General features: G+C 39.8%; 1 protein-coding gene across 1 annotated transcript in view; it reads left to right on the top strand.

Annotated features, from left to right (window-relative positions):
• LOC132545356 (diacylglycerol kinase iota-like) overlaps window positions 1-13,522 on the top strand; it is a 108,687-nt gene extending 95,165 nt beyond the window's left edge. Inside the window, exons 25-30 of the mRNA XM_060209038.1 lie at window positions 2,055-2,092; window positions 3,978-4,101; window positions 7,141-7,177; window positions 7,447-7,546; window positions 9,966-10,029; window positions 10,729-13,522. Coding sequence (XP_060065021.1) covers window positions 2,055-2,092; window positions 3,978-4,101; window positions 7,141-7,177; window positions 7,447-7,546; window positions 9,966-10,029; window positions 10,729-10,781 — 416 coding nt within the window. The 3' untranslated portion in view covers window positions 10,782-13,522. The remainder of the gene's footprint in view (window positions 1-2,054; window positions 2,093-3,977; window positions 4,102-7,140; window positions 7,178-7,446; window positions 7,547-9,965; window positions 10,030-10,728) is intronic.
• Window positions 13,523-14,336: the final 814 nt, after the last annotated feature.

Below are 14,336 nucleotides of genomic sequence, written 5' to 3'. Positions count from 1 at the left end.
TTAGGATTGTTTTTGTAATTGTTTGATTTCTTTTTTAAGTTATGTCTTCTGATTTGCTCTGAAGATAAGAAAGTAATCTATTTCTAGAGATAGCCAGTCATGATTTACAATGTTTTCTAAAAAAAAATGTTTTTTGTTTTACATCTGAATTAATGGCATTTCACTACAGGTCATAACCCCCAACTGATGACATAAACAAAACATGGGTACAGAACAGGTCATTACCCCCCAACTGATGACATAAACAAAACATGGGTACAGAACAGGTCATTACCCCCCAACTGATGACATAAACAAAACATGGGTACAGAACAGATCATTACCCCCCAACTGATGACATAAACAAAACATGGGTACAGAACAGGTCATAACCCCCCAACTGATGACATAAACAAAACATGGGTACAGAACAGGTCATTACCTCCCAACTGATGACATAAACAAAACATGGGTACAGAACAGGTCATTACCCCCCAACTGATGACATAAACAAAACATGGGTACAGAACAGATCATTACCCCCCAACTGATGACATAAACAAAACATGGGTACAGAACAGGTCATAACCCCCCAACTGATGACATAAACAAAACATGGGTACAGAACAGGTCATTACCTCCCAACTGATGACATAAACAAAACATGGGTACAGAACAGATCATTACCCCCCAACTGATGACATAAACAAAACATGGGTACAGAACAGATCATTACCCCCCCCCCAAACTGATGACATAAACAAAACATGGGTACAGAACAGGTCATTACCTCCCAACTGATGACATAAACAAAACATGGGTACAGAACAGATCATTACCCCCCCCCCAAACTGATGACATAAACAAAACATGGGTACAGAACAGGTCATAACCCACCCACCCCCAACTGATGACATAAACAAAACATGGGTACAGAACAGGTTATTACCCCCAACTGATGACATAAACAAAACATGTGGCTACAGAACAGGTCATTACCCCCAACTGATGACATAAACAAAACATGGGTACAGAACAGGTTATTACCCCCAAATTTACATCTATAAACAAAGGTATGTACATGTAATTAACACCTATAAACAAAGGTATATACATGTAATTAACACCTATAAACAAAGGTATGTACATGTAATTTACACCTGTAGACAAAGGTATGTACATGTAATTTACACCTATAAACAAAGGTATATACATGTAATTTACACCTATAAACAAAGGTATGTACATTTAATTTACACCTATAAACAAAGGTATATACATGTAATTTACACCTATAAACAAAGGTATGTACATGTAATTTACACCTGTAGACAAAGGTATGTACATGTAATTTACACCTGTAGACAAAGATATGTACATGTAATTTACACCTATAAACAAAGGTATGTACATGTAATTTACACCTATAAACAAAGGTATGTACATGTAATTTACACCTATAAACAAAGGTATGTACATGTAATTTACACCTGTAAACAAAGGTATATACATGTAATTTACACCTATAAACAAAGGTATATACATGTAATTTACACCTATAAACAAAGGTATGTACATGTAATTTACACCTATAAACAAAGGTATATACATGTAATTTACACCTGTAGACAAAGGTATGTACATGTAATTTACACCTATAAACAAAGGTATATACATGTAATTTACACCTATAAACAAAGGTATGTACATGTAATTTACACCTATAAACAAAGGTATGTACATGTAATTTACACCTGTAAACAAAGGTATGTACATGTAATTTACACCTGTAGACAAAGATATGTACATGTAATTTACACCTGTAGACAAAGGTATGTACATGTAATTTACACCTGTAGACAAAGGTATGTACATGTAATTTACACCTGTAGACAAAGGTATGTACATGTAATTTACACTTGTAGACAAAGGTATGTACATGTAATTTACACCTGTAGACAAAGGTATGTACATGTAATTTACACTTGTAGACAAAGGTATTAAGGTCTACACAAGGACTTATTAACTTTACTAGCAAACTTCTACGTATTTTATATATTTTTATTGTTTTCTAGGTCTAATAGATGCTGCAAAGAGAGGCGACCTTTCAAAGGTAATTAATAACTATTATATATATAAATGTCAACTAAGTTTCTTTATAGTGTAATTTACCTGTACGTAGATCTGCTGTAGATGTGTTTATAGGAAGTGTCTGGTGTTTGTTGATCTGCTACTGTAGATGTCTTTATAGGAAGTGTCTGATGTTTGTTTATCTGCTACTGTAGATGTGTTTATAGGAAGTGTCTGATGTTTATTGATCTGCTACTGTAGATGTGTTTATAGGAAGTGTCTGATGTTTATTGATCTGCTGCTGTAGATGTGTTATAGGAAGTGTCTGATGTTTATTGATCTGCTACTGTAGATGTGTTTATAGGAAGTGTCTGATGTTTGTTGATCTGCTGCTGTAGATGTGTTATATGAGGTGTGTCTGATGTTTGTTGATCTGCTGCTGTAGATGTGTTATAGGAAGTGTCAGATGTTTGTTGATCTGCTACTGTAGATGTGTTATACGAGGTGTGTCTGATGTTTGTTGATCTGCTACTGTAGATGTGTTATAGGAAGTGTCTGATGTTTGTTGATCTGCTGCTGTAGATGAGTTATATCAGGTGTGTCTGATGTTTGTTGATCTGCTACTGTAGATGTGTTATAGGAAGTGTCTGATGTTTGTTGATCTGCTGCTGTAGATGTGTTATACGAGGTGTGTCTGATGTTTATTGATCTGCTGCTGTAGATGTGCTATAGGAAGTGTCTGATGTTTGTTGATCTGCTGCTGTAGATGTGTTATACGAGGTGTGTCTGATGTTTATTGATCTGCTACTGTAGATGTGCTATAGGAAGTGTCTGATGTTTGTTGATCTGCTGCTGTAGATGTGTTATAGGAATTGTCTGATGTTTGTTGATCTGCTACTGTAGATCTGTTATAGGAAGTGTCTGATGTTTGTTGATCTGCTGCTGTAGATGTGTTATAGGAAGTGTCTGATGTTTGTTGATCTGCTGCTGTAGATGTGTTATAGGAATTGTCTGATGTTTGTTGATCTGCTGCTGTAGATGTGCTATAGGAAGTGTCTGATGTTTGTTGATCTGCTGCTGTAGATGTGTTATAGGAATTGTCTGATGTTTGTTGATCTGCTGCTGTAGATGTGTTATAGGAATTGTCTGATGTTTGTTGATCTGCTGCTGTAGATGTGTTATAGGAATTGTCTGATGTTTGTTGATCTGCTGCTGTAGATGTGTTATAGGAATTGTCTGATGTTTGTTGATCTGCTGCTGTAGATGTGTTATAGGAATTGTCTGATGTTTGTTGATCTGCTGCTGTAGATGTGTTATAGGAATTGTCTGATGTTTGTTGATCTGCTGCTGTAGATGTGTTATAGGAAGTGTCTGATGTTTGTTGATCTGCTGCTGTAGATGTGTTATAGGAATTGTCTGATGTTTGTTGATCTGCTGCTGTAGATGTGTTATAGGAAGTGTCTGATGTTTGTTGATCTGCTGCTGTAGATGTGTTATAGGAATTGTCTGATGTTTGTTGATCTGCTGCTGTAGATGTGTTATAGGAATTGTCTGATGTTTGTTGATCTGCTGCTGTAGATGTGTTATAGGAAGTGTCTGATGTTTGTTGATCTGCTGCTGTAGATGTGTTATAGGAATTGTCTGATGTTTATTGATCTGCTGCTGTAGATGTGTTATAGGAAGTGTCTGATGTTTGTTGATCTGCTACTGTAGATCTGTTATAGGAATTGTCTGATGTTTATTGATCTGCTGCTGTAGATGTGTTATAGGAAGTGTCTGATGTTTGTTGATCTGCTGCTGTAGATGTGTTATAGGAAGTGTCTGATGTTTGTTGATCTGCTGCTGTAGATGTGTTATAGGAATTGTCTGATGTTTATTGATCTGCTGCTGTAGATGTGTTATAGGAAGTGTCTGATGTTTGTTGACAGTTGGTGGAATTCTTCTGTAACCATGACGCAAACCTACTGGCCACAGACCAATATGGAATGACAGCCTTACATCATGCAGCACGGTTCGGACACAAAGGGATTGTCAAATACCTCATAGATAATGGTAAATACCCCTATATTGTATCAAGGGTCCGGACATCTAAATACCCCTATACTGTAACAAGGGTCCGGACATCTAAGTACCCCTATACTGTAACAAGGGTCCGGACATCTAATTACCCCTATACTGTAACAAGGGTCCGGACATCTAAATACCCCTATACTGTAACAAGGGTCCGGACATCTAATTACCCCTATACTGTAACAAGGGTCCGGACATCTAATTACCCCTATACTGTAACAAGGGTCCAGACATCAAATAGAAATACCTTTTATTATTGCAGTAATGTCTGTATTACAGAGCCCTCTAGTTGACTAGACATGTGTAGTAATGTCTGTATTACAGAACCCTCTAGTTGACTAGACATGTGTAGTTATGTCTGTATTACAGAGCCCTCTAGTTGACTAGACATGTGTAGTAATGTCTGTATTACAGAGCCCTCTAGTTGACTAGACATGTGTAGTAATGTCTGTATTACAGAGCCCTCTAGTTGATTAGACATGTAGTTATGTCTATATTACAGAACCCTCTAGTTGACTAGACATGTAGTAATGTCTATATTACAGAACCCTCTAGTTGACTAGGCAGGTAGTAATGTCTGTATTACAGAGCCCTCTAGTTGACTAGACATGTGTAGTAATGTCTGTATTACAGAGCCCTCTAGTTGACTAGACATGTAGTAATGTCTATATTACAGAACCCTCTAGTTGACTAGACATGTAGTTATGTCTGTATTACAGAACCTTCTAGTTGACTAGACATGTGTAGTTATGTCTATATTACAGAACCCTGTAGTTGACTAGACATGTAGTAATGTCTGTATTATAGAGCCCTCTAGTTGACTAGACATGTGTAGTAATGTCTGTATTACAGAGCCCTCTAGTTAACTAGACGTGTGTAGTAATGTCTATATTACAGAACCCTCTAGTTGACTAGACATGTGTAGTTATGTCTATTACAGAGCCCTCTAGTTGACTAGACATGTAGTTATGTCTGTATTACAGAGCCCTCTAGTTGACTAGACATGTGTAGTTATGTCTATTACAGAGCCCTCTAGTTGACTAGACATGTAGTTATGTCTGTATTACAGAACCCTCTAGTTGACTAGACATGTGTAGTTATGTCTGTATTACAGAGCCCTCTAGTTGACTAGACATGTGTAGTAATGTCTGTATTACAGAGCCCTCTAGTTGACTAGACATGTAGTTATGTCTGTATTACAGAACACTCTAGTTGACTAGACTAGATGTCTGTATTACAGAGCCCTCTAGTTGACTAGACATGTGTAGTAATGTCTGTATTACAGAGCCCTCTAGTTGACTAGACGTGTAGTTATGTCTGTATTACAGAACCCTCTAGTTGACTAGACATGTGTAGTTATGTCTGTATTACAGAGCCCTCTAGTTGACTAGACATGTGTAGTAATGTCTATATTACAGAACCCTGTAGTTGACTAGGCATGTAGCAATGTCTGTATTATAGAGCCCTCTAGTTGACTAGACATGTGTAGTAATGTCTGTATTATAGAGCCCTCTAGTTGACTAGACATGTGTAGTAATGTCTGTATTACAGAGCCCTCTAGTTGACTAGACGTGTAGTTATGTCTGTATTACAGAACCCTCTAGTTGACTAGACATGTGTAGTTATGTCTGTATTACAGAGCCCTCTAGTTGACTAGACATGTGTAGTAATGTCTGTATTACAGAGCCCTCTAGTTGACTAGACGTGTAGTTATGTCTGTATTACAGAGCCCTGTAGTTGACTAGACATGTAGCAATGTCTGTATTACAGAGCCCTCTAGTTGACTAGACATGTAGTTATGTCTGTATTACAGAGCCCTCTAGTTGACTAGACGTGTAGTTATGTCTGTATTACAGAGCCCTCTAGTTGACTAGACATGTAGTTATGTCTGTATTACAGAACCCTCTAGTTGACTAGACATGTAGTTATGTCTGTATTACAGAACCCTCTAGTTGACTAGACATGTAGTTATGTCTGTATTACAGAGCCCTCTAGTTGACTAGACATGTGTAGTAATGTCTGTATTACAGAGCCCTCTAGTTGACTAGACATGTAGTAATGTCTATATTACAGAACCCTCTAGTTGACTAGGCATGTAGTAATGTCTGTATTACAGAGCCCTCTAGTTGACTAGACATGTGTAGTAATGTCTGTATTACAGAGCCCTCTAGTTGACTAGACGTGTAGTTATGTCTGTATTACAGAGCCCTGTAGTTGACTAGACATGTGTAGTAATGTCTGCATTACAGAGCCCCCTAGTTGACTAGACGTGTAGTTATGTCTGTATTACAGAGCCCTGTAGTTGACTAGACATGTGTAGTAATGTCTGCATTACAGAGCCCTCTAGTTGACTAGACGTGTAGTTATGTCTGTATTACAGAGCTCTGTAGTTGACTAGACATGTGTAGTAATGTCTGTATTACAGAGCCCTCTAGTTGACTAGACGTGTAGTTATGTCTGTATTACAGAGCCCTGTAGTTGACTAGACATGTAGCAATGTCTGTATTACAGAACCCTCTAGTTGACTAGACATGTAGCAATGTCTGTATTACAGAGCCCTCTAGTTGATTAGACATGTAGCAATGTCTGTATTACAGAGCCCTCTAGTTGATTAGACATGTAGCAATGTCTGTATTACAGAGCCCTCTAGTTGACTAGACATGTGTAGTAATGTCTGTATTACAGAGCCCTCTAGTTGATTAGACATGTAGCAATGTCTGTATTACAGAGCCCTCTAGTTGACTAGACATGTGTAGTAATGTCTGTATTACAGAGCTCTGTAGTTGACTAGACATGTGTAGTAATGTCTGTATTACAGAGCCCTCTAGTTGACTAGACATGTAGCAATGTCTGTATTACAGAGCCCTCTAGTTGACTAGACATGTGTAGTAATGTCTATTTAAGTCCTGAAAGTGTTCTAATCAGATGTCATATGCTTTGCCATCTTCATTATTGCACAAAAGTCAGATGAGTACTGCGAAGTGATTTGATGTTATTAGTAATATCTGTTTCTGTTTCCAGCACCCCCTGTGATACTGGATATGGTGGACCATGAGAAGTGAGTTTACACACAAAGCACCAAGGATATAGTCATATAACAGTGTTGGTGATGAGAAATACTTATACCCATTTTCCAGTCAGATAAATGTGAAAAACAAGAATTGTAGGAAATGTGTTGTAAATAGATAATTGATTGTAAACAGTTTCCTATGTAAGGGGAGGTAATCAATAAAATATGACCACCAATGTTGAATGTTCTTACAGTAGAATATATATATATATATGTATAGTGTTTTAAATTCTGACAATAGTCACATCTATTTACAGAGGGCAGACAGCATTACACAAGGCAGCATGGTATCAGCGAAGGACAATCTGTTATATGTTAGTGGAGACAGGTGCTTCACTCACTCGTACAGATTATCAGGTAGGTTATGGAGACAGGTGCTTAACTCATTCGTACAGATTGTGGGGTCTCTAAAGCTAGGATGTAGGACGCTGAGGACTCTAAGGCTAGGATGTGGGACTCTAGGGACTCTAAGGCTGGGATGTAGGACTCTGGAGACTCTAAGGCTGGGATGTGGGACTCTAGGGACTCTAAGGCTGGGATGTAGGACTCTGTGGACTCTAAGGCTGGGATGTGGGACTCTAGGGACTCTAAGGCTAGGATGTAGGACTCTAGGGACTCTAAGGCTGGGATGTAGGACTCTAGGGACTCTAAGGCTGGGATGTGGGACTCTAGGGACTCTAAGGCTGGGATGTGGGACTCTAAAGACTTTAAGGCTGGGATGTAGGACTCTAGGGACTCTAAGGCTGGGATGTAGGACTCTGAAGACTCTAAAGCTGGGATGTAGAACTCTAGGGACTCTAAGGCTGGGATGTAGGGCTCTGTGGACTCTAAGGCTGGGATGTAGGACTCTAGGGACTCTAAGGCTAGGTTGTAGGACTCTAGGGACTCTAAGACTGGGATGTAGGACGATGGGGACTCTAAGACTGGGATGTAGGACTGTGAAGACTCTAAGACTGGGATATAGGACTCTGGAGACTCTAAGACTGGGATGTAGGATTCTGGGGACTCTAAGACTGGGATGTAGGACTCTGGAGACTCTAAGGCTGGGATGTAGGACTCTGGAGACTCTTAGACTGGGATGTAGGACTCTGTGGACACTTAGACTGGGATGTAGGACTCTGGAGACTCTAAGACTGGGATGTAGGACTCTGTGGACTCTTAGACTGGGATGTAGGACTCTGGAGAGTCTACGACTGGGATGTAGGATTCTGGGGACTCTTAGACTGGGATGTAGGACTCTGTGGACACTTAGACTGGGATGTAGGTAGGACTCTGTGGACTCTTAGACTGGGATGTAGGACTCTGGAGAGTCTACGACTGGGATGTAGGATTCTGGGGACTCTTAGACTGGGATGTAGGACTCTGTGGACACTTAGACTGGGATGTAGGATTCTGGGGACTCTAAGACTGGGATATAGGACTCTGGAGACTCTAAGACTGGGATGTAGGATTCTGGGGACTCTAAGACTGGGATGTAGGACTCTGGAGACTCTAAGGCTGGGATGTAGGACTCTGGAGACTCTTAGACTGGGATGTAGGACTCTGTGGACACTTAGACTGGGATGTAGGACTCTGGAGACTCTAAGACTGGGATGTAGGACTCTGTGGACTCTTAGACTGGGATGTAGGACTCTGGAGAGTCTACGACTGGGATGTAGGATTCTGGGGACTCTTAGACTGGGATGTAGGACTCTGTGGACACTTAGACTGGGATGTAGGACTCTGGAGACTCTAAGACTGGGATGTAGGACTCTGTGGACTCTTAGACTGGGATGTAGGACTCTGGAGAGTCTACGACTGGGATGTAGGATTCTGGGGACTCTTAGACTGGGATGTAGGACTCTGTGGACACTTAGACTGGGATGTAGGACTCTGGAGACTCTACGACTGGGATGTAGGATTTTGGGGACTCTACGACTGGGATGTAGGACTCTGGAGACTCTACGACTGGGATGTAGGATTCTGGGGACTCTTAGACTGGGATGTAGGACTCTGTGGACACTTAGACTGGGATGTAGGACTCTGCAGACTCTACGACTGGGATGTAGGATTCTGGGGACTCTAAGACTGGGATGTAGACTCTGTGGACTCTAAGACTAGGATGTTGGACTCGAGGGACTCTTAGACTGGGATGTAGGGTTTTGGGGACTCTTAGACTGGGATGTAGGATTCTGGAGACTCTAAGGCTGGGATGTAGGACTCTAGGGACTCTAAGACTGGGATGTAGGGTTTTGGGGACTCTTAGACTGGGATGTAGGATTCTGAGGACTCTTAGACTGGGATGTAGGATTCTGGGGACTCTAAGACTGGGATGTAGGACTCTGGAGACTCTTAGACTGGGATGTAGGACTTTGTGGACTCTTAGACTGGGATGTAGGACTCTGGAGACTCTAAGACTGGGATGTAGGATTCTGGGGACTCTTAGACTGGGATGTAGGATTCTGGAGAGTCGAACACATGAGGATATGGACAATTTTTAGGTATCTGGGATGTAGGATTTTAGGGAAATACATGTAGGACTCTGGAATGACTCTAAGGGACTGGGATGTACTCTTGGACTCTGGACTCTGAAACTCTGAAGACTGGGATGTAGGATTGTCTGGGATTGTAGATATTAGACTGGTGTGTCACACAAAGTAAATATCTGGACTCATCAATATGGGATGTAGGATTCTTGTGCAAATATCTGGTCATCAATATATTGTAGATATCAGACTGGTGTGTCACACATGAGGATATGGACAATTTTTAGGTATCATTTGTTTTGTCATTTTAGGGAAATACACCAAGAATGCAGGCTTTAAGGGCAGATGATCGGGACCTGTCAGTGTACTTAGAAAGTAAGTATCTGGTTATTGATGTGTCAAAGTAAATATCTGGTCATCAATTTATTGTAGATATTAGACTGGTGTGTCACACAAAGTAAATATCTGGTCATCAATATATTGTAGATATCAGACTGATGTGTCACACAATGCAAATATCTGGTCATCAATATATTGTAGATATCAGACTGGTGTGTCACACAAAGTAAATATCTGGTCATCAATATATTGTAGATATCAGACTGGTGTGTCACACAAAGTAAATATCTGGTCATCAATATATTGTAGATATCAGACTGATGTGTCACACAAAGTAAATATCTGGTCATCAATATATTGTAGATATCAGACTGGTGTGTCACACAAAGTAAATATCTGGTCATCAATATATTGTAGATATCAGACTGGTGTGTCACACAAAGTAAATATCTGGTCATCAATATATTGTAGATATCAGACTGGTGTGTCACACAAAGTAAATATCTGGTCATCAATATATTGTAGATATCAGACTGGTGTGTCACACAAAGTAAATATCTGGTCATCAATATATTGTAGATATCAGACTCATGTGTCACAGAAGGTTAGTGTCTGGCTACTACTATGTATTAGAGAGTAAATAAAGGTCTAATCTGTCATAAAATTAATTATTGGAGACTGTCGATATAGGACTTATAGATAGTGATTTTTATCTGCATTGCTTTACTCTTTCAGGCCAGGAGCACTTTCAGCTGGTTGTGTCTGAAGATCAGGAGACAGCAGTGTGATTCCCACTGACAGTGATTGAGCCTTGTGTTGCTTCGCTCAAACTCCAGACACAACTCTATGTGATAATGAACAAATCCTTTAGTTTTGTTTTTTCAATGAAGAAAGTATATATTTGATGTCATGCACTAGTTTTCTATTTGTGGTAAAGAATTTTAATATCATGACAGCTCGATGAGTGTCAAATTACAAGACCTTCAGTCTCTTGTCATAGTACTGTTAATAGTGTTGGACTGTGGAATAACAGGTGTCGTTGTAATGTCAGACAGGTGTTGCAATGGATTGTGGAATAACAGGTGTCGTTGTAATGTCAGACAGGTGTTGCAATGGATTGTAAGTAAGACAAATGTAAGTGTGCAGTGATGTCAGACAAATGCCAAAGTGTGGTGTCAGACAGGCGTCACAGTTTAATGTCACACAGGTTTCATAGTGTGAAGTCAGATAAGTGTCACCGTGTGGCATAGTGAGACAGGTCAATCAATGGATTGTAAAGTCGGACAGGTGTCACTCTTGATTACATGATATCAGACAAGTGTCACTTTGTGGCATAGTGTCAGACAGGTCGATCAATGGATTGTGATATCAGGCAGGTGTCACTTTTGATTACATGATATCAGACAAGTGTCACCATGTGGCATGGTCTCAGACAGGTCGATCAATGGATTGCAAAGACAGACAGGTGTCACACTTGATTACATGATATCAGACAAGTGCCACAATGTATTGTGATGTCAGATGTTTTTATATCAAGCAGATGTCACAGTGGATTGTGATATCAGACAGGTGTCACAGTGGATGGTAATATCAGACAAGTGTCACAGTGGATTGTGATATCAGACTGGTGTCACAGTGGATGGTAATATCAGAGTGGATTGTGATATCAAACTGATGTCACTGTGGATTGTGATATCAAACCGGTGTCTCAGTGGATTGTGATATCAGACTGATGTCACAGTGGATTGTGATATCAGACAGGTGTCACAGTGGATTGTGATATCAGACTGATGTCACTGTGGATTGTGATATCAGACAGGTGTCACAGTGGATTGTGATATCAGACAGGTGTCACTGTGGATTGTGATATCAAACCAGTGTCACAGTGGATTGTGATATCAAACTGGTGTCACAGTGGATTGTGATATCAGACAGGTGTCACAGTGGATTGTGATATCAAACCGGTGTCTCAGTGGATTGTGATATCAGACTGATGTCACTGTGGATTGTGATATCAAACCGGTGTCACAGTGGATTGTGATATCAAACCGATGTCAAAGTGAATCGTAATATCAAAGCGATGTCACAGTGAATCGTGATATCAAAACGATGTCACAGTAGATTGTGATATCAAACCGGTGTCACTGTGGATTGTGATATCAAACCGATGTCACAGTGGATTGTGATATCAAACCAATGTCAAAGTGAATAGTGATATCAAACCGGTGTCACAGTGGATTGTGATATCAGACAGGTGTCACAGTGGATTGTGATATCAGACAGGTGTCATAGTGGATTGTGATATCAAACAGGTGTCACTGTGGATTGTGATATCAGAGTGGATTGTGATATCAAACCGGTGTCACAGTGGATTGTGATATCAAACCGGTGTCACAGTGGATTGTGATATCAAACAGGTGTCACAGTGGATTGTGATATCAGACAGGTGTCACAGTGGATTGTGATATCAGACAGGTGTCACAGTGGATTGTGATATCAAACAGGTGTCACTGTGGATTGTGATATCAGACAGGTGTCACAGTGGATGGTAATATCAGAGTGGAATGTGATATCAAACCAGTGTCACAGTGGATTGTGATATCAAACCGGTGTCACAGTGGATTGTGATATCAAACCGGTGTCTCAGTGGATTGTGATATCAGAGTGGATTGTGATATCAAACCGGTGTCACAGTGGATTGTGATATCAAACCGGTGTCTCAGTGGATTGTGATATCAGAGTGGACTGTGATATCAAACCGGTGTCAAAGTGAATCATGATATCAAAGCGATGTCACAGTGAATCGTGATATCAAAACGATGTTACTGTGGACTGTGATATCAAACCGGTGTCACAGTGGATTGTGATATCAAACCGATGTCACAGTGGATTGTGATATCAAACCAATGTCAAAGTGAATCGTGATATCAAACCGGTGTCACTGTGGATTGTGATATCAGACAGGTGTCACAGTGGATTGTGATATCAAACCGATGTCACAGTGGATTGTGATATCAGACAGGTGTCACAGTGGATTGTGATATCAGACAGGTGTCTCAGTGGATTGTGATATCAAACTGGTGTCACAGTGGATTGTGATATCAAACCAGTGTCACAGTGGATTGTGATATCAAACCAGTGTCATAGTGAATTGATGTCAAACTGGTGTCGTAGTGAATGGTGATTTATCAGCAAATAAAGTGTTGTATATTGAAGTCCCTGCCGACTTTCTGCCATTAGAATTCTGATGTCTCCCTGTTGTTGACTGAGATGTCTATTGTTATACTGTATGTTTTCTGCCAGTGTCACAGCCATGTCCCAGCTTACTAATTTGACGTCCCATCAAGGTTGTAGTCTTGTGATAGCGAAGGTGTGACCTTAACTTGCACTTCCTATGCACTTTGTCGAATGCCAAATCCAGAGGCCAGGATCCTCCATGTTACGCTATAGCTGGGTGCTTTATCTTAGGTTGGAATGACTGATGTGGATCATCAGCAACTGTAATATTAAAATTAACTGAATTCCATAATCATGTGTTGTGTTTCTTACTTGCAATCTATGTGATTTATTAGTTAGGGACAGATTAAGATTTGGATAAAACTTTTTTGAGTCATTAGGGCACAAGATAGTTGTCATATAATGTAGCAGTTACCAGACAAAAATGAGAACAAATCCACAAAAAAGTTTTAACTAAAACCAAATCCACACAAAAGTTCAAACAACCGTTGTTAAAGGAACATTGTACACTTCCCCTGTAACTAATTAAACGAACATTGTACACTTCCCCAGTAACTGTAATTAAAGGAACATTGTACACTTCCCCAGTAACTGTAATCAAACGAACATTGAACACTTCCCCAGTAACTGTAATTAAAGGAACATTGTACACTTCCCCAGTAACTGTAATTAAACGAACATTGAACACTTCCCCAGTAACTGTAATTAAAGGAACATTGTACACTTCCTCAGTAACTGTAATTGAAGGAACATTATACACTCCCCAGTAACTGTAATTAAAGGAACATTGTACACTTCCTCAGTAACTGTAATTGAAGGAACATTGTACACTTCCTCAGTAACTGTAATTAAACCCCAGTAACTGTAATTAAAGGAACATTGAACACTTCCCCAGTTACTGTAATTAAAGGAACATTGTACACTTCCCCAGTTACTGTAATTAAAGGAACATTGTACACTTCCCCAGTAACTGTAATTGAAGGAACATTGTACACTTCCTCAGTAACTGTAATTAAAGGAACATTGAACACTTCCCCAGTAACTGTAATTAAAGGAACATTGAACACTTCCCCAGTTACTGTAATTAAAGGAACATTGAACACTTC

This window comes from Ylistrum balloti, unplaced genomic scaffold, assembly GCF_031769215.1.
Source record: "Ylistrum balloti isolate Yb309-2 unplaced genomic scaffold, AGI_CSIRO_Ybal_v1 Utg369596, whole genome shotgun sequence".
In the NCBI taxonomy this organism is placed as follows: domain Eukaryota; kingdom Metazoa; phylum Mollusca; class Bivalvia; order Pectinida; family Pectinidae; genus Ylistrum; species Ylistrum balloti.
This window is presented reverse-complemented; position numbering and strand designations above follow the sequence as displayed.